The 27,512-nt window shown below is 35.3% G+C and overlaps 1 protein-coding gene across 4 annotated transcripts in view; it reads left to right on the top strand.

Moving 5' to 3' along the window:
- FER (FER tyrosine kinase) overlaps positions 1 to 27,512 on the top strand; it is a 310,506-nt gene that overhangs the window by 59,064 nt on the left and 223,930 nt on the right. For all 4 annotated transcript variants that reach the window (XR_013961110.1, XR_013961111.1, XM_080678364.1 and 1 more), the window contains exons 6-8: positions 14,787 to 14,970; positions 16,928 to 17,065; positions 17,667 to 17,786. Coding sequence is in view for 2 of the 4 variants with exons in the window: in XM_080678364.1 (XP_080534490.1) it covers positions 14,787 to 14,970; positions 16,928 to 17,065; positions 17,667 to 17,786 (442 nt within the window). In the remaining 2 variants the exon portion in view is untranslated. The remainder of the gene's footprint in view (positions 1 to 14,786; positions 14,971 to 16,927; positions 17,066 to 17,666; positions 17,787 to 27,512) is intronic.

Below are 27,512 nucleotides of genomic sequence, written 5' to 3'. Positions count from 1 at the left end.
TAATAAAGTTTTAAATAGTTCTTATACCTAATGCTTATATTATCAAAGATTATTCACATATTATAATTGTTCTTTATTACTTTGGATCTAGATAAAATACTATTTAGTGTTGTATTAATAGTAGGAAGGCAACCAGAAAATTTCAAGACTAGTTTTTATTGGTATTAAGTGGTATATTATTTGATTTAATTTCCTGTATTAAAATATGCAAACTTATTTACATTTCTCTTTCTAAAGATATTAGTGATAGTATTTTCCTATTTTCAAGAATTCGATTACTCCCAGTAGATCAACTTATAACCTATAGAATGTATATTTTAAAAATAAGTTCTTATGTAATTGTGTTTTATGCATGAGGCATATGTGAATTTCTCTTCCATAATAAAATCAATTGAAACTTTTTTATACTCATTTTTACATGAAAAAGTATAAAATTATATTTCTGAATATTTTGTGTCTGATTTCAGACTGCATCTGTGTTTAACATGGAAATGGGAGTTCTTTCGTGAAGTTATTTAGTCACTATAAGGATAATGTGATGGCAAATTTTTCAATATTTACAGGCTTATGTCAGAACCTTAGTTCATCTTGATAGGTCAGTCCAGGGCATTCTAGAATGGGTCGTAGGCACTGCTTGGGTGCTGGCAGCGGATGCCCAAGTTATGGCTCTGGTATTCAGAGATTACTATAGATTGATGGAGGTCTTGGAAAAGCTATTTAGAACACCAGTCTGACATATAGCAACCAGCTGGAGAAGAGAAATGCTTTGAGATAGACAGGGCCTGGAAATATTTTAAGGGTTAAATTCTGGGTTTGATAGAGAATGGGTTCTGAGTCTAGGGCTCAGTTACTGCAACTGGAGGTTCAGCAGTAGCAGCAGATCAGTAGGAAGGCTGGGTTAAAGCTGAAATGCCAAACTCCTGACCCCTGCTGGATGATTACACAAAATAATTTCAATTTTGAATGTTAGAATTTATATCCCATGGGACTTTACTTTATGTTCAATCTAAAATAAAAACTCATTTGCAATATGAATGTAGCATTATTTTAATTCATTTGTTAACATATTTTAAATATTAAACTTGTTTTGCTGGGTGCTGTGTTGAGGGAACAGATGTTTGCATTAAATTGATTTGAACTAATTTGGACATTAGTCTATTTTTTGGCTATGTATATCTGTTTATTGACTATTTCCTAGGCCTTAGTCTATTGATTATTATTTACATGTGCATGGAGAACAACCATAATAAGTGTAGCTGATTGAGCTGAAGTTAATAATTTAATTGTTTCTTGATAGCAGCACTGAGTTTTAGAATAACAAGTTCTTGAATGCAAAGTACAGAGGTTTTCTATTGTAGATTGAGTTCTGAACATCTTAGTTGGTTTTAAACACATGGTTTTGCCATCAAACAATTTTGTGAATAAATATAGTTTGTATCTGGACTAGGGTTCTGACATAAGCCTGTAAATGTTGGAAAAGTTTGCCATCACATCATTCTTATAAAAGTAGATGATTTCACAAAAGAATTACAGGATCATGTTGTCTGTGAATAAAGATTTATTTTTCCTTTTCATTTTGATTTCTTTATTTTTCCTTTTACTTGTTGATTGCCCTAGCTAGAATCTCCAGTATAATGTTGAGTATAAGCAGAAAGAGCAAAGATTTTGCCTTGTTCCTGAACTTGGGGGAAAGTCTGCCACCATTAAATATGATGTGAGCTGTAGTATTCAAATATTTTTTTTATTAGGTTGAAGAAATTCCTTTCTATTCATTCTTTACAATGGATGTTGGATTTTTGTATTGATTGAGATGACATTTTTTCTTCTTTTTGATTTAATATGGTGGATTATTTTGATTGATTTTCACGTTTCAAATATTACAACAGCCTCGCATTCCTGGATGATAGCTCTTGCATATGATGCATTATCATTTTTTATATTGTTGAATATGGTTGGCTAAGTTTTTGTTTATAATTTTTAAAAAGTGCTTTTGATGGTTACATTGTGTTTTTTTAAAAAATATATTTTTATTGATTTCAGAGAGGAAGGAAGAGGAATAGAGAAATAGAAACATCAATGATGAGAATCATTGATCAGCTGCCTCCTGCATACCCCCTACTGGGGATCAAGCTGGCAACCCGGGCATATGCCTTGACTGGAATCAAACCTGGGACCCTTTGGTCCATAGGCTGATGCTCTATTTACTGAGCCAAACCAGCTAGGCCTTGTTTGAAATTGTCATCTGTCTTTTCTTTGTTTCTTGTAATATCTTTGTTCTCATTTTCATAAGGCTAATCCTGTCCTCGGAATGATTACCTCCTTTTCAATTTTCTAGAAAGATTTGTGTTCTACAGGTAATATTTCTGAAATATTGGTAGAATTTACTTCTGAAGGTTTTAAAACTTTAAATTAAGTTTCTTTAATTGATATAGGGCTATTTGGTTTATCTGTTTCTTTTTGTTTGAATGTTAGTAGGTTACTTCTTTTAAGGAATTGGTCCATTTCATTTTAGTTGTTGAATGTGTTGGTATTGTTGTTTATAATATTCCCTAATTCACCTTTTTATATTTGTAGAATTTGTGCTGACATTTCCTTTTTCATTCTTGATATTGGTATTTTGTGTCTTCTCTCTTTTTTCGTAATCATTTTGGCTAGAAGTCTATAAATTTTATTAATATTCTCAAGTGTCAGCTTTTGGTTTTGCTTTTTTTGTGTGTGGGGATTATCATTCTACAGCATCGTTGGATTGATTGATTGCCTTTCAATCTAGATTTATTTATTTAAAAAATTTAAGTATACTTCGACATACAATATATTACTTTCAGATGTACGACATAGTGATTCAACATTTATATACCTTGTGAAGGAATCATCATGAGTAGTAATTATCTGTTACCATTTAAAGTTATTATAATATTATTGACTATATTCCCTGTGACATATGTATTTTATAACTGGAAGTTAGTACCTTTAATCCCCTTCACCTGTTTTGCCATCACCCCACTCTCCTCAGGCAATCATTAGTTTATTTTCTATGTTTATGAGTCTGTTTTGTTTTATTTTTTTTTTCTTTAGCTTCTGCATATAAATGAAATATAGTATATGCTTTTCTCTGACTAATTTCATTTAGCATAATATTCTCTAGGTCTATTCATGTTGTCATAAATGGCAAGATTTTATTCTATTTTATGGCTGAGTAATATTCGTTGTATATATGCATTGCATCTTCCTTATCAATTCATCTATTGATGTACACATAGGGTTGCTTCTATATCTTGGTTATTGTAAATAATGCTGCAGTGAACATAGGGGTACATATCTTTTTGAATTAATGTTTTTGATTTCTTCAGATAAATACCCAGAAGTGGGATTGCTGGGTCATATGTTAGTCCTATTTTTATTTTATTTTTTTGAGGAGCCTTCATATTGTTTTTCACTGTGGCTGCACCAATTTATCCCACCAAGGGTGCATGAGAGTTCCCTTTTATCCACTTCCTCACTAACACTTATTGCTCCCCTCCCCCTATTTCTTTGCTTTCTATTTAATAGACTTATGCTTTAGTCTTTATTATTTCCTTCTGCGTTGTTTAGGCTTAGTTTGTACCAATTATTCTATTTTCTTGATGTGGAGACTAAGATCATTGATTTGAGAAATATCTTATTTTCCTTTCCTAAAGCAGGCATTTAGTACTATGAATATCCCTAAGTACTCTTTTGCAACATTATATTCTTTTTATATACAATTGTGTCTTCATATTCATTCAGTTCAAAATACTTTATTATTTCCTTGTGTTATTCTTTGATCTATAGGTTATTTATAATTGAATTATTTAATTTTCTAAAGTTATGGCATTTTTCTTGAGATGTTCTATTTTTTATTCATAATTTAATTCCATTTTGGTCTGAAAATATTCTTTTTATGACTTTATTTCTTTATATTTATGTACATGTTATATATCCCATAGCATGGCATATCTTGATTCTTCATGTATATTTGGTAAGACTATGTGTTCTATTATTGGTTGGAGTGGTCTATTTGTCAGCTTGGTACAGTTGGTTAATATAGTTATTTAAATATTTAATGTTTTTACTAATTTTCTGTCTACTTGTTCTATCAATTATTGAGATGGGGCAATTGAAATCTCCCACTGTTATTGTGGATTTCTCTGTTTCTTCTTATAGTTATCTCAGTTTTTTGCTTCATGTATTTTGAGACTGTTGTTAGGTGTATAACCAGTCAAGATTGTTATATTCTCTTGATGACTCTTATCATTATGAAGTGACTTTTATTATTCCTCGTATTATTCTTTGCTGTGTTATCTATTTTGTCTGCACAATTTGTTTTCCTTTGGCAGCTTTTAGGATTTGCTTTTCATCATTGGTTTTGAGTACTTTGTTCATGATGTGGTTTTTCTTTTTTACTTGTGTTTGTGGTTTCTGAGCTTCTTTTTTTTTCATGATGCACCAAAAGCATACATTTATTGAGTGCATACTACACATTAAATATACTCTAAGCATTGTACATGGCTAATCTCCTCAAATGCTCGTGACAACCCCACAAGGCTGGTTATCTATGTTTATTCCAATTTCTTTTTTTTTTTAATAGCATTTTTTTTTATTGTTTAAAGTATTACAAATAGTAGTACATATGTCTCCTTTTTTTTCCCCCATAGACCTCCCCTCGGCCTCTCCTACCCCCCAGAAATGCCTTTACCTGCCCCCCGCCCCAGTGTCTTGTATCCATTGGTTATGCTTATATGCATGCGTACAAGTCCTTCGGTTGATCTCTTACAGTCCCCCCGCCCCAACCTCCCCTGCCTTCCCGCTGTAGTTTGACAGTCTGTTCAATGCTTCTTTGCCTCTGTATCTATTTTTTCCCCATTTCTTTCCTTTAAAACATCTTGCCTCTGCAGACTAGAAATAAACATATAATAACAAAAAATGTTTGAGTCCCAATTTCAATGTCCAACAGTTTTGAGTCCCCGTTTCAATGTCAAACAGTTCCTTATGTGTACATGTCAGCAATGATATATGGATGGTGGGCACATGGTGGCAATGCAGGTTTGATCCTCTCTGGTTTGGTCCTAGGCAACCTGCTGCGACGCACAGCTGCTGATTGCTAGCGTGGCAAGGCGTCGTCAGCGTCTTCCATCTCTGGACTGTTTCTCCTCTTGTCTTCGTGGTTGGGACAGACCTGTCAATTCCTCTCTGTTGCAGGAATCCACATGGTCTTGGAGTTGTTTTCTGAAAATATACAAACATATTCTCGACCAAAAGTTAATAAAGGAATCTTTTCTATATAATTGATTTGGGATCCTTTTTATTTTTGCCCAAACGATTTTCCTTTGTCTTATTTAGACACCATGTGTGTTTTTCATGGGTATCTTGCTGTTAGCATTACAAATGAAAATTAATTTTGTAAAGTAAAAATTTTCTAGATGTAATTTACTTATAGGATATTTTTCCTTACATGGTATTACCCTACTATCCCCCCTTTTTTTGATTAATGGAGGCTTTTGTAAATTTTATAATGCAGTCTTGATAACTTTAAATTTTAATTTTTTGCACAAAAATATGACTGCTTTAGGTTCTTTGCATGTTCAGGAATTTTACCATGAGATGAACTACCAATAGAAATTTTAGTTACTACTTTAGGAACAGCTTTTTGTCCAGTACAATTAAATTTTCTTGAATATTCCCTTATTTCAATTAGCCTATTTAAATTAATCTGACAACTTGATTATTATTTTACTGTCAAATTTAATACTCTACCAACAATCTTAGTTTACCCTGTAAATATTAGTGGAAAGGATTATTTGCATTCTTGAGTAGGCCCTGAGCATTCCTGGTGCTAGGCTGGATTTAGATAAAGGGGAGCTGCTGTCGGCCAAGTCTCTGTTACCTGGGTCCCAATCTGAGCTGGGCTAAGTCACTGTCTGTCACCTGTGTCCCGATCTGAGCTGGGCGTGGGAAGCAAAGCAGCCATGGGGGCAGGAGACCTCCCTCAGACGGGGTGAGGGTTCAGGCCCCTGCAAGGTTGGGGGGTGAGGGTCTGTGCCCCACCTCTGTTGACCCCCAAGTTCTCTCCTGATGGCCCCTCTGCGACTATGCCTGTCTTAGGTTGTTCCTTCCCTGAGGAATCTTACCCGTCTCTGGCTAACCAGTCATCCTCCGGGGCCAAGCAGGGTGATGTGAGGTTCAGTTCTCTCTCCTTGGTAGACTATGCCCCCGTGGCCTCCACGCCCAGCACTTGCCTTGGGATCCCCTGGCCTGCTGGCGGGGCCCCGGCACTGATCTCATATCTTGGGAAACTCAGGTTGAGCTTCTTGTATATACCTGAGAGTTTATAGTTTTAATGAGTGTGGAAAACTTTTTAAAAAAATATATTTTATTGATTTTTTACAGAGAGGAAGGGAGAGAGATAGAGAGTTAGAAACATCGATGAGAGAGAAACATTGATCAGCTGCCTCCTGCACAGTTCCTATTGGGGATGTGCCCGCAAGCAAGGTACATGCCCTTGACCGGAATCGAACCTGGGACCTTTCAGTCCACAGTCCGATGCTCTATCCACTGAGCCAAACCGGGTAGGGCAAGTGTGGAAAACTTTTATCCATTATATATTCACATATATTTACTGTCACCCCTTCTCTTTCTGCTGTCCTTCAGAGACGCCAGGTACTTGTGTATTAAGCTGCTTGTAACTGTCTCACATCCTACTGATGCTGTGATCATTTTTTTCTCTTGTCTTTTTTCTCTTCTGTTTTATTTTGGTTAGTTGCTATGGCTATGTCTGTAAATTTACTAATCTTATTTTCTAGTTTACTTAAAGATATACTGAAGTACTAGAAAAGATGTTCAAAATAACTACCTCATAATTATGTACTATGATGTGACATATTTAATTGATTTTATATGGATAAAATTACACTAGTGTTTTATATTTACCAAGTCTCAAAATACAGACAATAGCATTTGTTGGAGTTTCTCTTACATGGGTAGAAGTCTGAATGCTTCTGTTTTATTACACATTGTGTTCAGGAAAAAAACAAGACAGGATGAGCCACTCTGCAAGATACATGCCCATACGAGTCAGTCTGGAGAAGTTTGAAGGGAGCTCTCCTAACACAATTTTATGACAAGAGTGGGAAACAATCTTTCTTTCAAATTCTTCTTTCTATATGAGAAATACAAAAGAGTGCTAAGGGATTGGTAAATTCCCTGATTATTTACAAGCTCTCACTACGCTATGCAGACGGAGTAAGAGGGCACCTATAGTTAGATTGTGGTGAATTAGCTGTTACGACTCATTCAAAAAAAAAAAAAGTAAAGTTTTCTGTAATTGGCAGTAGATTTTCTTAAATTGTCCATTCATTATGAATAGTTCTATGATATTTTATAGCCAATTAAAATTGATTAGATCCATTGAGTTGTCTCTTTAGAGTACTTTAATTATGAAAACCAGATGCGCTCAGATCTCAGACAGATGGTTAATTTGTGTTTAAATAAATTCAAATTTTAAAAAATGAATAAAACTTTAAAAATCTATTTTAGTTGATTTCCTCATTTTGAGTCCACTAATAATGGTAACTGGCCTTCTTATTCAGTAATCTCTAAATCTTAGAGATTTTTAAAAATCAAAATTACATATGGATGATGAATGGAGGTTCTCTAGAAAAATATTCTGAAATTCAAATTTACCTCTCAGTTCAACATAGAGAAGAAATACATTTGGATACAGGACTTGCTAAAGACCAAAGGAGAGTTTAAGCTAAGTTTGCTGATTTTCAGTTCTATTGAAAGTGACCTGAAAGTGAGAAGTTTTCCTCTTTTTTTTTGGACCTACTTATTAGTACATGATATATTAGCAGCTAACTTAAGGCATGAATGCTTTTTCCTGCATGGAGCTTAATATGATAGGAACTCTACAAGGTCATAAAGAGTAATGGCACTTTTAGTTACTAATCTAAATTTGCATTTGGTTAAAGCTATAGAAATTAAAGTGACAGTTATAATATTCTTATTAGGTACTGAAATATTATGTGGATGGAATATGCTCCATGATTCACTTATATTCTGGAGGTAACTTCCAAAAAATAAAATGAAAGCATAATTACTTGCTTTGTGCCCTTTTTGCTTAGTTTTATTAAATAAAGCTAAGTTTCACATACAAAGAGGTTAAGAGAAGTTAAATCTTTTTGCTGATTTTCCTCTATATTTTATAGGTGATCTCCTTAACAATATTAGTTTTGGACTTGATTATTAGAACTGATGCAGAAGGTAAAATTGTAATCTTTCTATAACTTTTAACTTTTTAAGAATTTTATTTGTTTAAATTTATTTTTAAAATAAGAACTATAGCAATTCATACATTTTCTTGTTATGTGCCAGGCACTGTTATTTATATTAGGAATATTACAGATAACAAAATATCCAAAAATCCCTGCCTCCATAAGGCTTACATTTTATTTTTTATTTATTTATTTTTTTATATATTTTATTGATTTCTTACAGAGAGGAAAGGGAGAGGATAGATAGTTAGAAACATCGATGAGAGAGAAACATCGATCAGCTGCCTCCTGCACACCTCCCACTGGGGATGTGCCTGCAACCTAGGAACATGCCCTTGACTGGAATCGAACCCGGGACCCTTCAGTCCGCAGGCCGACGCTCTATCCACTGAGCCAAACCAGTCAGGGCAAGGCTTACATTTTAGAGCAGAAGATAGCTAATTAATTAAAAAAAAAAAGTGAAACATAGTATATTACATGGTAATAATTACAATGGAGAAAACACTATAGGTAGATAGGGTGTTTGGGGGTTGATCAGATTAGTTGTCATGGAGAAAGAGACCTTTAAATAAAGAGTGAAGGAGGTGAGGGAGTGAATCATGTGGTTTTATGGGGCAGAGATTACTCCACGACCGAGGGGATAGACAAAGCAATGTCATTGAAATGGGATCATGTCCAGCATGTCTGAGAAGTATTACAGTCATCTGTGTGGCTAGATCTGAAGGATTGATAAGGGAAAGGCATGGAGATATGAGAATCGGAGGAAGAATGATGGTGGTGGCAAGGGAGACACAGATTATGAAGGGTCTTGGTAAGGGAGACACAGATTATGAAGGGTCTTGGTAGTTCTTTAAAACCCTTTACCATGAGTAAGATGGGAAGCCATTGGTGGGTTTTGAGCAGAGGAATGACATGAACTAATTTACATTTTTACAGGAGAATTCTGGTAGCCTGTTGAAAATAAGAGTCTGAGGTTGGGGGAAAGATGGATGTAGAAGACCAGTTGCTTCCAGGCTATTGGAATAATCCAGGCCCTGGTTTATGCTGCTTTGGACTGGGTGGCAGTAGCAGATGTGATTAGAAGTGGTCAGATTCTGGTTATACAATTGATTCTTGTTATTTTTGGTAGTTATACTCTATAAAATTACTGTGAGCACTACATTAGCATTACCTGAGTACTGAATCATTGTCCCTAGCAGAGTCACAGTTTTGACAGTTGAGCAATACATCACCAATACACCTAACAATACATTGTTTTGTGTGTGTTTCTTTTTAAAGACACTTTATTTAATATATATTGTTGAATCATTAACATTGAACCACAGTGTTACAACTCATGACTAAAAGCTATCTAATACATCTGTTTTCTCCATAAGGCACGTCACACCCACCTTAAACATAAGAATACTAAACAGCACTTCAGCACTATGTTTAGGGACCATTTTAAACAGCAAAATAATGAATAGAAAGCACAAAAAATGTGAAAGTAAATAGACTGTCTCTTGTGAAGGTCAAGCTTACATAGTTGAGCTTTGTTAGCCTCATAATATTGTTTATGGCATGACATGTATGCACACTCTGTTGTTACAAACATTGAACAGATTTGTCAACAAGTGGTGGCAAAAGAATTATAATTTATGTAGAAGAGAAAAAATTGGATGGTTTACTCCCTGCTGATTGACACAGAATAAATCTATGCCCTGCTCATTGCCTTTCATTAAAACAAAACAAGGTATATAGCAACAGAGGTACAGTTCTATATCTGTCAATGAGAATTAATTCACTTTGTATACTTTGTATTAATTTTCACTCTAATGTAGTTATTTAAAAGCTAAGCAAGTATAATAGTGATCTGAGATATTCTGAGCCAACAAGCTCATGTGGCAAGAATCATTAATTTTTGTGTGATATATTTTGTTAGATGAATAGAATTTTAAAAATTTTACCTGTAATTTTGAATTTTACACAGTATTATTATTTCCTGAATTTATTTACATAGTCTCAATGGAACCCTAACTATTTATTTAAAACAAGTCAGGAAAAAATATAATAGAATTTCTTTCCAAATCATACCAAACTTTTCATTTTCCTACAAGGGAGGGAGAGTGCAGGGTAGTACAGACAGAATAATCTATCAATCATGTGACTGTGCCAAGTACACATTATAACCAATGCACAAGTATATGTGAGCTGTAGCGTATAAAAACAGGCCCCCCAATCTCAATGAAAACATATCCCCCCCAAAAAAATTTAGTTTTAAGTCCAAAGTTTTTAAAATAATCTGCCTTCAGTGTTTTCAAAGGCTTTAAATTTTTTTTTTCAAATTGTGTTAATAATCATGATAATTAGATTTGGCTATAATAGTTTTCTTTAGCTTATTTGTCATACATTAAATCTGATAAGGAAAAAAGTATCTGGGAACTTCTTAACTTTTCTAATGTTATTTTGGATTACAAAATCTTAGTGAGGTGAGTATTGCATATTTAGTGAATTATTCTGCACCAGCTAGAAAGACACATGGGAACTATGCAGTTTAAAAATCTGTACAAAAAGGACGGATGGGTGGTTTAAATGTTTTAAATGTCTCCATGAAAATGTTTCTGTGGAGAGTGTGACTCTTGAAGTTACATGCTAAAAAAATCCTAGTAATAATTAGGAATAATAGAGTTCATATAAAAAGTAATATAAAAAAATAACATCATGTTTGGAATTCATTGAATTCACTAGTTATACCTTTTAAACTTCCAATAAAATTAAAAAAAATATATCTTTAAAATTTTAAAAATTTATCTTTATTGTTGAAAATACTACAGATGTTCCTTTTTCCCCTCTCATTGATCCCCTCCACCCTACTCTTGCCCCTTCTCAGGCCTTCACCACACTATTTTCTGTGTCTATGGGTTATGCATATCTTACATAAGAAAGAGATAATATGCAAATTGACCATCACACCCTCACAAAGATGGCTGCCTATGACCAGGCCGGCAGGGGGGTTAGTGAGGGATGACCAAATGACTGAACAAGCAGGCTGTGTGGGGCGACCAGGCTGGCAGGGGGGCTGTGAGGGGTGACCAGGCCAGCAGAGGGGGACAGTTGGCGACCAGGCCAGCAGGGAGGGCATCTGGGGGTGACCAGGCTGGCAGGGAGGGGCAATCAGGCCGGCACACAGAGGCAGTGAGGGGTGATCAGGCCTGCAGTCGGGGGGCAGTTATGGGCGACCAGGCAGGCAGGCAGGTGAGCAATTAGGAGCCAGTGGCCCAGGATTATGAGAGGGATTGGGCCTAAACCAGCAGTCAGACATCCCCTGGGGGTCCTGGATTGGAGAGGGTACAGGCTGGGCTGAGGGGACCGGCCCCCCCCCCCCCCCCATGCACAAATTTCGTGCACCGGGCCTCTAGTATGTATATAAGTTATAATGAAATTTAATAAATTAGAACACAATACTGAAAAATTCTGTCCTGGTATATGCTTGCTTTATTTTCTTATTATGAACATTTGGACTCTAGAAGACTTTTATTATTCTAAATCAATTTGTCTGTATACTGGTAAGTACAATGATCTTTTGAACTGTAGTCAGAATTTGTCAAATTTCAAGTGACAGAAACTTAAAATACTAGTAGCTTAAAAATGATAAACCAAAACAACAACAACAAACTACCATACATAAAAAAAGCCACTTTAAAGAAAAGTGTCCTAGAAAGGGCTTTGGCAGCTTCTCGAGTAGGTGTTCAGGGACTTTCACTCTTTTCAGGCATTAATGTGACTTAGCTCCCAGCCAAAGGACTGGTTTCTTTTTGGTCAGATATGCACTTTGAATCTTGGATGTCAGTTTAAAATAGAAGTCTCCTCCTGACTTGTGTGGATAGGGAGAAAAAGGGGTTGTCATTTTTAAGGAAGGATGTGGGGCTGGCCATAGATGTATCAATGGCATTGACTCTTAGGGACTTTTTTGAAATGTATTTCTGTAGGAAGGATGCTAAGTAGGTAAATACAGTATTCTATGACAAAACAATTATAGTAACTTAACAGTAGGGGAAGGTGTTCCTGAGGACATTAAAAGTTATGTGTGATTATTATTATTGAAGTGATTTATTAATTGCTAAATTAAAAAATATCCCTAGTGTAATATAGAGTGAGTTAAAACTTCTATAGCGATTTATATTAACTGAGACAAAAAAATTTATTTGTTTCTGAATGAACATTAAACAGATTTTAAAATCCTATATAATAAAGAGCTAATATGTTAGTTAGACTGAAAAGCAGAACGACCGTCCAGATGACCTTCCGGATGAAGCTGGGGCTGCGAGGGCTAAGCCCCTTGCACGAATTTTGTGCATTGGGCCTCTAGTTAAAATATAATAGAATAAAAAAATCACAGAGCATTCTTTATATAGTAAGGTGATGAATTATTGCATGAATTCTTATCTCAGTTACATATTTAAAACTCTGTATGATTATTTACTGGTTAATGAAATAAAATATATTATCCAAATATATTATCCTGTGGGTCATTCGTAGCTTGAAAGTGAGAAAACCCACTGCTTTAGTGGCTAATGTTATTTTTTTCTGATTCCCTCAGATAGAACGGAATTAATATGTTTGCTCTTATCCTCCCACTCCAGTGTTAGAACCTCTTTCCAGTCAGCAGTGAGAGAGGTCAGGGAAATGCCCTAGTGATTACATTATTTTATAATCGAAAAATTATGTTGTAAAGTTAAACAAGTGATCTAGGGCAATATTTTGTGAATAACTTGAACAGTTATTAATATCACCATGTGCATGAACAGCTAAGGGAGCATGGTTGGAGATTTATGCTCTGTAAAAGAACAATGGGCAGCTCCCTAGGAGAAGTGAGTGGTGGTTTTAGTACTGGGAAGCACTGGAATTTGTTGGTAAGAGACATGCTAGTCTGCTAGAAAGGTTTTTTCCTTTTCCACTAGCTGGATGTAGTTTCTGTGCCTCAGAATTAGAGGGGTGACGAGAAAATCAAGGGAATTCTTCTGTTGCTCTGCCTGGGCATGGTTTAGGGGTCTGAGGTCTCATCTCTGCAAAAACTCCTTTTTCTCTGCTTTTGGCTCTGGGCTGGAAATATTCTCCAATAGGGAATGTTTTTCTGATCCCTATCCACCGGGAATACTCAGATAGGTGCTGAGCCTAAACAGAGCGGCCGCAGAGGAGAGCCTCTGGTCTCGGAAATTCTCACCATAACATCTGTTTTGGGGAGAGTATTCATTTGGAGGACTCTCCTTGGAAAGAGAGCAAAAATTAATAAATATTTTGAAAAGTTTATTCCTTAAATGTATGTAATTGGCAAGAAATACTTGTTTGATTTACATAAAAATTAAAAATTTACTTAAAATTTTTATTTATATAGTTATTTATTCATATTATCTACCTGTAAATATTTTCCAAATAGTTTTAGTAAAGGAGCCACAAAAAGTTTTAGTTCAAAATATTATCATTATCTCCTAGACTTGTCCTACATCAAGTCTTAATTTTTGTGCTTTGATTTTCAACTCTTTCACAACCTAAAATTGCCCTATTTATACAGACATATTTTCTTTATTTCCTCAAAATATGCTCTCTTTGAGCTTATTTCTTTGCCTACTTAGGTACCATTGCTTATTATTTCTATGTTTTCACTCAGTAGTCGAAATCACCAGACAATGGGCTTTATGTCAAGGACTCTGCTTTGCTGAATACTGAGTTCCCAGTGTTTAGCATAATTCTCGGTGATAATCAGTTAATAATATTCATTGAATGAAAGGAAGGAAGAGAGACAGTAGCGGGGTGAGGGCATGTGCTGGAGGGTGGGAGCGGCCAGGGAGATGTCTATGGGGGGAAAAGGAGACATATATAATACTTTCAACAATGAAGAATTTAAATTAAAAAAGGGAGGGAGGGAGGAAAGGAGGAAGGAAGGAAGGAAGGAAGGAAGGAAGGAAGGAAGGAAGGAAGGAAGGAAGGAAGGAAGGAAGGAAGGAAGGAAGGGAGAAAGAGATGGAGGAACTGTTGTCTATTTTGTCTTTCTTTTACCTTTCCAGACTTGTCTCATCTTTTAAGGTCTGTTTTCTCCACAGTGTCCCCCAATTTCCCTTGTCTTTGTCGCTATCTCAAACATAGACCTCAAAATTTAACATTTACAAAATTTCTTGTTTTCTTGGTGATATATACGTACTGTTGTTCCAATTTGGTGTAAACTGCTTGAACATGAGAAGGATCATATATCTGTACAGTTTTACAAATAAATTGTACATTATCCTTCATTCACCAAACAGTTACTGCAGTACATGCCTCTTTCAGAGCGGCCGCTGTACAAAGTATTGGCAAATAAATAGTACTTTGCATAGAGCTAAGCACATAGTGTATGTTCAACAAACTTTTGATTAGCCATAAAATGAGTGAAATAACATAAAATAGTGGTGGCTCTGTGTGCACACAGAGAAGATAAAACTCTTTTATTATCTCTCTTATAACTGTCTTCAATGATTTCTTCAGGGAAAGAAACGGAAAAGGCCAAGGAGCGTTACGACAAAGCCACAATGAAACTTCATATGTTGCATAATCAATATGTATTGGCATTGAAAGGGGCACAGCTTCATCAGAATCAGTATTATGACACCACCCTTCCTCTGCTTCTGGACTCCTTACAGACGATGCAAGAAGAAATGATAAAAGCACTGTAAGTGACATTTTGTATTTGACATAAAATCCTGTCATCAAATGATTTTAACATTAGTTGCTCTCCTACTTAAGCTTTTGTGTAAAAGTTGTCTATATTTTGTGAGCTTCCTTATTGACCCAGACCCATGGGTGTTTCATACCTGTTTTACCTCGATTCTTCTTGATTTTCACTTTAGGTATCCCTTTAGTTTATGCTTCTCTCTTAAACCTTCTAGCCAACTCCAAGAATTTCCCTTCTTTTTTTATATGTTTTTGTTTTGCTCCAATTAAAAGGAAATTTATATGAAAAAAATTTTAATAGTTGACAAGTATTAAGAAGTGGAAATCTGTCTCCACAGGGTTGGGAATTTAAATTTTGAGCAACAGAAAAGCCTGAAGAAAAGATTTTTTGAAGGTTTATTTGCTATAGTCTTGTTGTATGAGATTAAAATCAACAAATATTTATTAGACTTCTACTGTCTGCAAAGCACATTGAATATAAAGATGAGTAGGCCACAATGTTTGCCTTCAAGGAGCTAACAGTATATGTTGGTTAAATGCACACATGTGTATCGTACATATCGATTTAAGACAATAGAAAAATGTAAGCCACCCTTTGGTAGACTTCATCTCCCTTATTAGCTGGGTTAGGTGATCCCTTATTTTCCCAAGAAGATAAAGTGTCTTTAGTCAACTTAAATATGTATACTTTTAAGGTTGTTAATAAAAATAATGAAATTTCTACTTAAAACATTTAATAAATACATTTAGTTACATCTACTTTAAATTACATAGTGTTTATTCAGAAATACTTATTTTCCTACTCTCTATTTAGTGAATCGATAGTTTTCAAACTCTTCACATAAATCTTCAATAATATTATTTTCATCATCACTAGGACATCTTTTAAAGACATATGATGGTTTCCCATAGCATATTATCTTTACTTGTTAAGAAATTGTTTCAGACCTAGCATTTAAAAAATCCAACCATGATGCCATCACTGAAATTGAAACCCATGTCACAAGTACTCATTCACATAATGTGGAGACTTCATGCCCCCCCTCCATTTGTTTTAAAGGTGAATATTTATGATCTCCACATCATAACGACTTACGTATTGCTTTATAAGGTATCTAGATAGGCTTATTTATATTTGTATCATTTAGTACTTTGAATTATTATTAGTTCATATCCTCAGGGATACTCACTAAATCCTTATTAAATTTCTCTGTCTCCCCCCTTTTAAAAAATTGTGTCTATCAGGTGATTTTTGTAATCATTCCAAACTAGCATTGCTTGAAGCAGTTTAAGTCTAATTTTTCTTTGCCCAAACATTATTTTGCTATTTAAAATAAAATAACTGAGAAAATACTTCATAATAAGACAAATTTGGTAATGATTTTGGAAAAGAAAAACAGAGAATACTTTATATTTATTTGGGAATATGCAGGATAAACTTGTCTGTCCATACTTGTTGCTGAGGCCAGTAATGACCAGTGGTATAGCATTTTCAAGTTGGGATCAGGTCTTTGCAACAGAATAGTTTTTCCTTTTACATTTATTAGGTAATGCTAAAAAAATTTATGACATTTTTGCTACTGAGTGGAGGCCAGGAGGAGATACCTAGATGTCATTGAAGTTAGGAGAGCAGAGGCCTAGGAGCAAGAGAAGACCCAAGTGGCAGGGCATATGAGGAAGTTGCAGATACTAGAAAGAAACATTAAAGAGACTATTGTGGACCCACAGCTCCATGTTATGGAATCCAACATTCCTATGATAATGTTGAGAAACAGAAAGTGATCAACACTGACCTTACGTTTAGACACCTCAAATACAGGTTGGAAAAGGTACATAAAACTACCATCTGTAAATATTGATATTACATTTCTTATGTTTGTTATTCTGAATCCTTTCTGGTTCTATGTTTCCTTGATAAACTTTAAAATGTTGTAATATTTTATTTTTGTTTTCAGAAAAGGCATATTTGATGAATACAGCCAGATAACTAGTCTTGTTACGGAGGAAATAGTGAATGTCCATAAAGAGATTCAAATGTCGGTTGAGCAGATAGACCCTAGCACAGAATACAATGATTTTATAGATGTTCACAGGTATGTATGATATTTTCATTCTTCTTTCAGTGTTGATGGCAATATTATTTTTTATATCATATAATATTTAACTAAATTGAAATAAGAGATATTGATGAGCTTGTTAGGACATTAGATATTTCAGATTAATTTGTCTCCTTTTAATTATTTTCAGTCTTTTCTCCAAGATTATAACTATTTATATAGTGATCTTTAAAAATTTTAGGGTTGTCACTATATCATTACTTAAGCCTGTATTTAATCCATCCATGAAAATGTCTTTTCTTTTTAACATTTCTATAGTATTAGTACTATGACTTTGTGTATTAAATTTTATAATGTATCAATTACTTCTCCAAGCATTCATCATCTTATTTTATATTCATTACCATTAGGAGAGGAATAAAACCACTTAATATCCGCATTCTATAAATGAGGAAATTAAGGCTGAAATTACATGACTAGATCTTTGCTGCCTGGGGTTTAATATGATTTATTTTATTGATGTTTACTTTGTGAATATAGTTTTTGATGAGAAAATATATTCTGCCTTTGGTGTGTACTAAGATATATCATGATAGGCTATTCATATTAATCAAAATGATTTGGCATGCTTTACTAGAACATCAACTGCTAAAGAGCAAGAAGTTGAGTTTGATACTTCCTTACTAGAAGAAAATGAAAATCTTCAGGCAAATGAGATTATGTGGAATAATTTAACAGCAGAAAGTTTGCAAGTAAAGTAAGTATTTGCAAAACCTGAACGCTTTAAATATTACCATTTTTATTTATAGTTGTACATTCTGAGATTTAAAATCCCAATTTTTATTTTTTGCAAGTAATGAAAAGTAAATTAAAAATAAACCGGCCAGTGTTGCTCAGTGGATGAGCATCAACCTGTGAACCAGAATGTCACTGTTCAATTCCCAGGCAGGGCACATGCCTGGGTTGTGGGCCCAATCCCCAGTGAGGGGTGTGTAGCAGGCAGCTGATCAATGATACTCTTTCATCATTAATGCTTCTGTCTCTCTCTCCTTTTCCCTTCCTCTCTGAAGTCAATAAAAACATATTTTAAAAGCAGAAATAAATAAACTGATTGTTGTTTGGTCAGAATGAAATGTTTTGAGAAATATGTTAACTTTTACTCATTGTTCACTAATTAATTTTGGTAATTCCAAAAATCAAAATTCTGTGCAATGTATTCATTCAGTTATTGCTAATATCTTATATTGGAATAATACTTTATTCTTTTCAAAGCTTATTTTCTTAAAACCTTTTTTATTCTCAAAACTTACTGGCAGAACCATTTTGGAAATGAAGACATACATGAGTGTTTAGTGATAAGAGACTTGTAGATGTCAGCAGCATTTAGTACAAAACTTTGACTTTTAATTGAGTTCTCTTTAAGCAGGGATGTCTTCTATTATAGGCTAGTAAAAGAGTTCTTTCTTCACTTTGTTGTTGCTATTTCATAAAATTTTAAGGATTTTTGAGAAATCTTAATGTGTTTTTTTAGTGAAAAAAAAAATGTTGTTTCCAAATGTTAAAGCCTGTTAATAGTATATTTTTGAATTTAGAAAATATAATTAATCAATTCTACTCGTATATATTTAACCTATCTCTTGATTTTATCAGGAACAACACAAAGAAACATATCTATTAATAAGCACTATATGTACTTGTTTCTGTGCCAGAACCACAACTAGAAATGATTATGTACTAAATTGCTTTTTTTTTTTTAAATATATTTTATTGATTTCTTACAGAGAGGAAGGGAGAGGGATAGAGAGTTAGAAACATCGATGAGAGAGAAACATCGATCAGCTGCCTCCTGCACACCCCTCACTGGGGATGTGCCCGCAACCAAGGTACATGCCCTTGACCGGAATCGAACCTGGGACCCTTCAGTCTGCAGGCTGACGCTCTATCCACTGAGCCAAACCGGTTTTGGCCTAAATTGCTTTTTAATATTGGGCATGTTATATCATCTGACCTGTTGGAAGTTTATCTCAAAAGAGTCAGCCAAAAGTCTCCATCTAATACAATTAAACAATCTCCTTTCTATGTTCAGTAACAGTGTTGTAGGTAAGTAACCTAATGGGATTGAAGAAACTAACAATGCTTGTCACTTGTATAAGATGAAGACTTAGTAATTATGGTGGACTGACTGTTGCTGAGAGGAATGGAGGCATGGGAGTACCTGCGTTAGAAGGTTTTTCCTAGCAGCTATATTGGGATTCTTGAAGGAGTGTCCCAAGTTTTGAAGCCCTTCGTAATAGTTGCACTTTGGTTTTAGATACACTTTTACAATGTTAGTTATCTGTAAACCAGTGATTCTCACCCTGGGTGAGTTTTGTCCCAAGGAGAAATTTGACAATAAATATCTGGAGACATTTTTTTTTTATTAGGTGGGAAAGTGTTACCGGTATCTATCTAGTGGGTAGAAACCATGAATGCTGCTGAACATCCTTCAGTTACAGAACTGCCTCCTACAGCAAAGAATTATCTGGTGAAAATGTCAAAAGTGTTGAGGTTGAATAACTCTGTTCTAAATAATAGAGTTGAATGACGGTAGGGTTTCTCAATTTTAGTGACAAATTCCATTTCTTAATTCCTGTGCTGCTTGGTGAAGGAATATGATATAAATTACTCCCGTTTTATTTTTTTTTAACTATTACATTGCTCCCAAATAATTTTTTCATCAAAAATGTATTTACTGTGGACATATGCTAGTACAATAGTGTGGTAGGCCTGGGGGTGGTGGTGGTAGGCGTGGGATGGAGGGGGTCAGTGGTAGAAAAAAATGGGACACCTATAATACTTTCAACAATAAAGATGATTAAAAAATATATTTACTGTATATTTAAGTTTCCAAGGGTTAATCCTTTAAAGGATTTTATACTAAAACTAGAGGCCCGGTGCACAAGATTTGTGCACTAGGGTGGGGGGGGCGTTCCTCAGCCCGTCCTGCGTCCTCTTGCAGTCCGGGAGCTCTTGGGGGATGTCCGACTGAAAGCTTAGGCCTGGGGGCTGGAAAGGCTCCCACCACCACCGCTGTGCTTGCCAGCCTTGAGCCCTGTGGGAGCGCACTGACCACCAGGGGGCAGCTCCTGTGTTGAGCGTCTGCCCCCTCGTGGTCAGTGCACATCATAGCGACCGGTCGTTTCGCCATTCAGTCGGTTTGCATATTAGGGTTTTATTATATAGGATGGATCAATTTATTTTAATAATCACCAAGAAAGAATGAGCAGATAGATATTGGAGTGTAACGTAAGATTAAAAATAGCTACCTGTTATAAGCTTATGTAAAATAAAAGATTTTTATAGCCAAAGAAGAATTTGGTTTATTGCTTTTCAGGGTATAAGGACAGCAAAACTAGTTATTCTCATAAATCATTATTTCTTAATTATGATGAAGCAATGAACAAAAATGTAATAAATTCAAGACTACATCTTTGATGATGTAATAGAAGACATATTTACTGAGGAAAAAAATTAGCTACATTTCACTGAATAGTTTCTAAATTTAGGATATGAGTTTAAGATTAGGTTTTCCTTAAGAATTTTATTCCAAGAATGAGTTATTTAATGTGTCTGTTGGCACTTTCAAGATAATCTAAGGTAATTCCATTAATTCCATGTAATGCAAGAGGAAAATCTATCTTTTTAACATGACATTAGTGCTTTAAAGTTAAACTAATACAGGGTGGGACTAAAGTAGGTTTACAATTGTTTGTATGGAAAATAATACAATAAATAATAAATAATCATACCCTAGGCCTTTTCTTTCCTGAGGCATTAATTTATTAATTTTGTTATTGATTGTGTTGAAATATTATGTCGGAAAGAAATGAATGAAACAAACAAACAGATAGTTTGTGAAAAATAAATGCAAATGACCAGTAATTCTATGAGAATTAAATATGAGTTTTTTGCTGTTTTTTTTAAAAGAAGCTATTTCACCTACCAGATTGGCAAGGATTCAGTAATTTGAGAATACCCAGTGTTGTGTAGGTTATAGAGGAATAAGCCCTCATGAAGTCTTGGCAGAAATGAAAACTAATGTAACCTATTTGGAGGATAATTTGGCAATATATATTAAAATTCAACTTGCACATACACTTTGATTTAGGAATTCTACTTCTAGAACTTTAGCCTACAAACATGCAAAGATATGTATGTATATAGCCATAATATGGTGGGTAGCCTAGGTCTGAATCCTGACAGTACAGTTTATTACCTTTGTGAAACTGGACAGATTACTTAATTCCTTTATGCCTCATTTTCCTTAAATGTAAAATGGTAATAATAATGGCATCCAACTCATAGTGTTAACATTCTGTGAATAAATGTAGAATGTATGGAATATTCCTTGGCACATGGTACAGTTTATGTATTATTCTTTCTTTTATTACTATTTACATTAAGGACTATAAGCACAATGCTTAGGTTTTTCAGGGGCCTTTAGAAATATTTGATATCTGAAATTTTTTTGTTAGTTCAATGATATGAAAAGAAAACTGCTACAAGGTATAATATGTCACTTCATTAATTACTAAATTCAGAATACACAAAAATACTTCAAATAATTTGTAGGTTAAATTTTCTCACTTTTAATACCTGCATATGAATGAGGGTTTCTGAGAAATCACTTTTTAATATATATGATATTATTTGAATAGAGGCTAAGGACTATAAAGATCTCAAACAGTCCTTTTATTTGAGCACAACACTGGAAACACCCTAAATATTCATTAATCAGGATTTGATTAAATGAATTTTGGCATATCCATAATTTTCCCATTATGCAGGTTTTAAATAAAATAAGATAGGTTAATATGTATGCTTATATGGAAAGATATCTAAAGTATATGATAAAGAGTAAAAACAAGTTATAGAATAATATTTATGGTGTGAGTCTATTAATAAAAAATGGCACATATATGTATGTTTGTATATACATAGACTATATCTTGAAATGGAGGAGAATAGATGGGGTAAGTAGGGCAGCATGTTGGGGCAAATATTGATAGTAATGTTAAATAAATGTGGTTTTATTTCTCATCTCTTTGAATTCTTTTGTTAGCATGACTCTCTCCAGAATATTAGATATTCATTTTTCCTTTCATTGTGTCAATTCCTTTTACTAAGCCTTTGTTTCTGAGTCATTGGCTTTAAGTAGTTTTAGAGAAGAACTCTCCCAAAAGCTCTATTAGGAAATGCTAATATTTTATAGAATGTGCTTACCTGAACTCTACATTTTTCCTTAGCTCATTTAAGAGCTCTAATGTGTTAATATCAAATAGTATTAAGAAAAACTTCAGAAACATTTCCCTTTTTGTTTTGCATTCCTTTATGTTTGTTTAAGAGGTCAGTGACCACCTGTCCATTGTGAAAGGTTATGTTAGTTTGGAAGTGAGGATCATTAATATCTGTGACTGCTGGAGAATTTTTCTATAAATAGGAGTCATACTGGCAGTCTCCCAGACTGCTGATTAGTAGTGACTATGAAACAGAGAAAATTGGACCACATTTCTCTTGGACTCTTCACAATTCTTGGCTAGATGTCAGATGCTGTGAATGATTAATTGATATCTTTGTTGAGTGAGTGAGTGAATGAAGACTGTTTTATGGAGAAATTTCAGGGAGTTTCTGAATAATGGATCTTATGTCTGGCTTCATATTAAGATTTCTTAGGGAGCTTTAGAAAATGCTGATACCTGGGACCCAACCCAAAACAACTAAATCATATTTACTGAGGGTAAGATCAGGCACTGGAATTTTTGGTAAGCTTTCCATGTGATTTTAATGTGCATACAGGATTAAAAATCTCTGCCATAAGCCCACTAAAATTGTAGAGGTGTGTGTGTTACTTTCTTGGGGAAAGTCCCTGCAAATTTTAGAGGGCTTCATGACCCAAAATGACGAAGGACTAGTACTTGAATATCAATCCATTTCGAATGAACTTATATTCCTCAAATTTTATAGAATTATTGGGGAAAACTAGCCTTTTTACAATGGACTAACTAGATGACACCTTTAAAATTTTTCTTTTTCTTAGGTTCTTCAATGTAACATACAAATTATTTTCATTATCAGAAACTTACTCATAAATTTAATAATTTATGTTCTTGGTTTTTGTTTAGTGTATCATAGAGTTTTCTCAAATAAATGTAAGAGGTTCTGAGATTATTATAAAACTAGTATCTTTATCCAAAACAAGATTATACAGCTTTGCTGCCTGCCCTTTTTTAGGCTTGATGAAAATCTAGTGATATGAGAGTAAGTGACAAAGTTATTTCATTTGCCCATCTAAATATGTGCCACTCAGCATTTTACTGTACTTTTATTAATTACCTATCAATTATATATGGGTTGCATATCCTATATAATAAAAGAGTAATATGCAAATTGACTGTACCTCTGCTACACCCACAAGCCACACCCACCAGCCAATCAGGAGCAAGTATGCAAATTAACCCAACCAAGATAGCTGCGGCCACAGAGAGAGTAGGAGGCTTGGGTTTCCCTGGCAATGGAGGAAGACAAGCTTTCCATCTGCCTTGGCCTCCACTTAAGGCTACAAAGTTTCAATGACAGAAGATAAATAAATCCCAACAAAAATGGCGGCAGCCACGGAGCTGGAGAGAGCAGGAGGCTTGAGTTGCCCCTGGCAATGGAGGAAGCCAAGTTTCCGCAGCCCTGGCCTGCCTTGGCCTTCGCTTAAGGCTACAAAGTTTCAATTATAGAAGATACATAAATCCCAACAGAAATGGCTGCCGCCTCGGAGCAAGCAGAAGGCTTGGCTCCACTCCAGGCTACAAAGTTTCAATTGTAGAGATAAATAAACCCCAGATACCAGGGCCTCCGCTTGGGTTGCCAGGGGGCGTGGCCGGCCTGCAAACCACCACAGGCCCCTCGCCCTGGCCGCCCCACGCCCTAAGGGAACCCCCACCCTGATCCAGGACATCCTTCAGGGCAAACCAGCCGGCCCCCCACCTGTGCACCAGGCCTCTATCCTATCTAATCCTCCTATCTAATAAAAGAATAATATGCAAATTGACCATCACTCCAACACGCAAGATGGCTGCCCCATGTGGTCAAAGATGACTGACCCCATGTGGACACAAGATGGCCGCCACAAGATGGCCAGCAGGGGAGGGCAGTTGGGAGGGACCAGGTCTGCAAAGGAGGGCAGTTGTGGGCGATCAGGCCAGCAGGGGAGGGCAGTTGGGAGGGACCAGGCCAGCAGAGGAGGGAAGTTGGGGGTGACTGGGCCTGCAGGGAAGGGCAGTTGGGGGGGACCCAGGCCTGCAGGGGAGAGCTGTTGGGGGGGACCCAGGCCTGCAGGGGAGAGAAGTTGGGGGGAACAGGCTTACAGGGAGGGCAGTTAGGGGCAAACAGGCTGGCAGGGGAGCAGTTAGGCATCAATAAGGCTGGCAGGGGAGTGGCTAGGGGGTGATCAGGCTGGCAGGCAGAAGTGGTTAGGGGCAATCAGGAAGGCAGGGAGGCAAGCAGTTGGGAGCCAGCAGTCCTGGATTGTGAGAGGGATGTCCGACTGCCCGTTTAGGCCTGATACTACCTGCATCGGTCCTAAACGGGCAGTTGAACATCCCTCATGGGGTCCCAGATTAGAGAGGGTGCAGGCTGGGCTGAGGGAAACACACACCCCTGTGCACGAATTTCGTGCACCAGGCCTCTAGTACACACACACACACACACACACACACACACACAGGGTGTCCCAAAAATGTATAAACACTTTAAAAATATATATATTTTTATTGATTTCAGAGAGGAAGGGAGAGGGAGAGAGAGTTAGAAACATCAATGATGAGAGAGAATCACTGATCAGCTGCCTCCTGCACGTTCCACACTGGGGATCAAGCTTGCAACCCGGGCATATGCCCTGACCAGGGATCGAACCATGACCTTCTGGTTGATAGGTCGATGCTCAACCACTGAGCCACCCCAGCCAGGCTACACACTTTTTATTGAAACACAGCCATGCTCATTCATTTGCCTGTGGTCCACAGGTAATCTGCTACAATGGCACAGTTGAGCAGTTGTGACAGAGACCATGTGTAGTATTCTCATTACTTCCCATTGCTACTTGTTGTAGTACAGATCATAGTTGACATAGTTATAACTCAACAGCATTTTGAGTGCCACACATACTGCTGCCCATGATCATTTTATTTACTTTTTAATATTAGTCCATGCCTATTAAGTCAAAACAAGAAATGAAAATGGATTTTGAATGTCATACTTCTAAGTCACAGTGGAGTGTGGATTATTTTGTTATTGAATTAGATGGTAAAGCATTGTGTTTATTTTGCAGTGACACCCTGGCTGTGCTAAAATAATGCAATATATGCTTACATTACCAAATACACATGCCGTTCAATATTACCAGCTCAGAGAACAGTGCTAGTCAGAAAACTTAGAGGACTTAAAATGAAATACCTCATTACAGCAGACTTTCTTTAGAAAAATATAATATGTAAATGACAATGCAACCAAAATAAGTTTCTGGGTGGCTCATTTGTTAGCCAAGTAAGCAAAGCCATTTACCAATGATGAATTAATTAAGTAGTGCTTCATTGCAGTACTGAAGAAATATGTCCAGTGAAAATAAACGTGTTATAACAATTAGTTTTTCAGTGAGAATATTTGCTTGAAGAGCAGAGACATTGAGAGCTACATCATTAGTTGATTAATAAAAACAACTCACATAATTTCATGTGCTTTCCCCTGACTCTTGATGAGTCAGCAGGTGTGATCAAAAAGTGCTCAGCTGTTTTTTATTTGAAGAATCAATGCCTAGTTTTAAGTGAGTGAAGACTTACTCTCTGTGAATAGCCTGAGTGGGTCAACTACAGATAAGAATATTTTCAAGGAAGTTAAGACAACACTAATCCAGTACAAACTGAAGTCGAATCTTTTAAGATGTGTAACAAATGATGGTGTTAAAAATATGTGTGGATCAGAAAGAGGCTTAGTTGAACAAATTTGCAAAGCATATGGAAATGTTAAGAGTTTTAATCCTATGGTTATTCATTATATTATTCATCACTGGGTATTTTGTGAAAAATATTTGAATCTAACCATATGTTATTGAATCAATCATGTCTCCAATGACCTTCATTTACTCTTGTGGACTTTACCATCATCTATTATATGATTTTTTGTTAGAAATTGAAACTGAAAATCTTGACTTGTCTTATCACATAGGACTTTGATGATTTGGAAGTGGAAAGTTTTATTGGTGTTTTTTTTTTTTGTTTGTTTATTTTTAGTTCAGAGCCCAGATTGAAATATTTCTAAATAATCAAAATTTCCCTCAACCGTTGTTACTGAAAATTGAATTCTCATAGTTTTGAATATTAGCTTGTGCTAAAGACTTCATAATTTTCCTTTTGAATTCAACCTTAAATTAGGAGCTAATATAGTGCTTATATGCAGAACTTAACTGCGGTAAAGTCATTTAGATGACAACTAATGTTATTTGAATCCCAGGAAATGTCAGGTTGTTTTATATACTTCCTGTGCAGTCCAACATTTAAACACAAAGCAAGATCACCATTCTTACAAAATTTGTAGCTGATGAATTTTCTGAGTTCAAGCTATGTTTCTAGCAGCATGTTTTGGAACTTGGTGCAGATATTTCGACATTTCAAAATCCACTTACTTGTGCAATTGAGAAGTTCCCACCTAACTTTAGAAGTGATGAATGTTCAATATAGTGACATGCTAAAAAGCATGCAATATAATTTTACAAATGCCAGCTAAGCAATAAATATACTCAATTGAAATCATATGCTCATGGATTGATAATGGTATTTGGCAACACTCATCTGTGTGAAAAGATATTTTCAAAGATCAAATACATAAAATCTCATTATATATCTGCTTTAACAAGTGAACATTTGTAGCTGATTTTGATGATAAGCACTAGCTTTGAATTTTAATGAAGGTAAACATTATCACCCTAAAAATATTTCTATCCTCATAGAAGACTGTTACTATGATAAATTATACTCAATTATCATTATTATGATATTTTGAATTTGTCAATAAAATATTTGTGGATACTTTTTTTCCTTTTTGTTATATTAATATCTATATAATATTCCTTGATTTTGTCTCTTGGTGGAAAAGCCTAAAATATTTTACTCTCCAGAGCTTTATAGAAACTGTTTGCTGACTGTTGTGGGAATGGCATTGATTTTACCCACTAAACTGTCTGAATCAACTTTCTCAATTGGTGGCATGACAAATACTGCAATACTCTCATGTCTTAAGAAGGGCCTTGGTTTTATCAAGTCTGTTTTTGCCTGTTTTCACAGTCTTAGCTCAAGTTTGTGTTTTGGGTGAATTATATGCAATTATATGAGGCTATGTTAGGGAATACTTTTTGAAAGAGTGAGTTGGAAAGATTTAGAAATATGCAAAATATTAGAAGCAG

The sequence above is a fragment of the Plecotus auritus genome, assembly GCF_963455305.1.
Source record: "Plecotus auritus genome assembly, chromosome: 7".
In the NCBI taxonomy this organism is placed as follows: domain Eukaryota; kingdom Metazoa; phylum Chordata; class Mammalia; order Chiroptera; family Vespertilionidae; genus Plecotus; species Plecotus auritus.
Note: the sequence above shows the minus strand (reverse complement) of the source record. Positions and strands in the feature narration are given on the sequence as shown.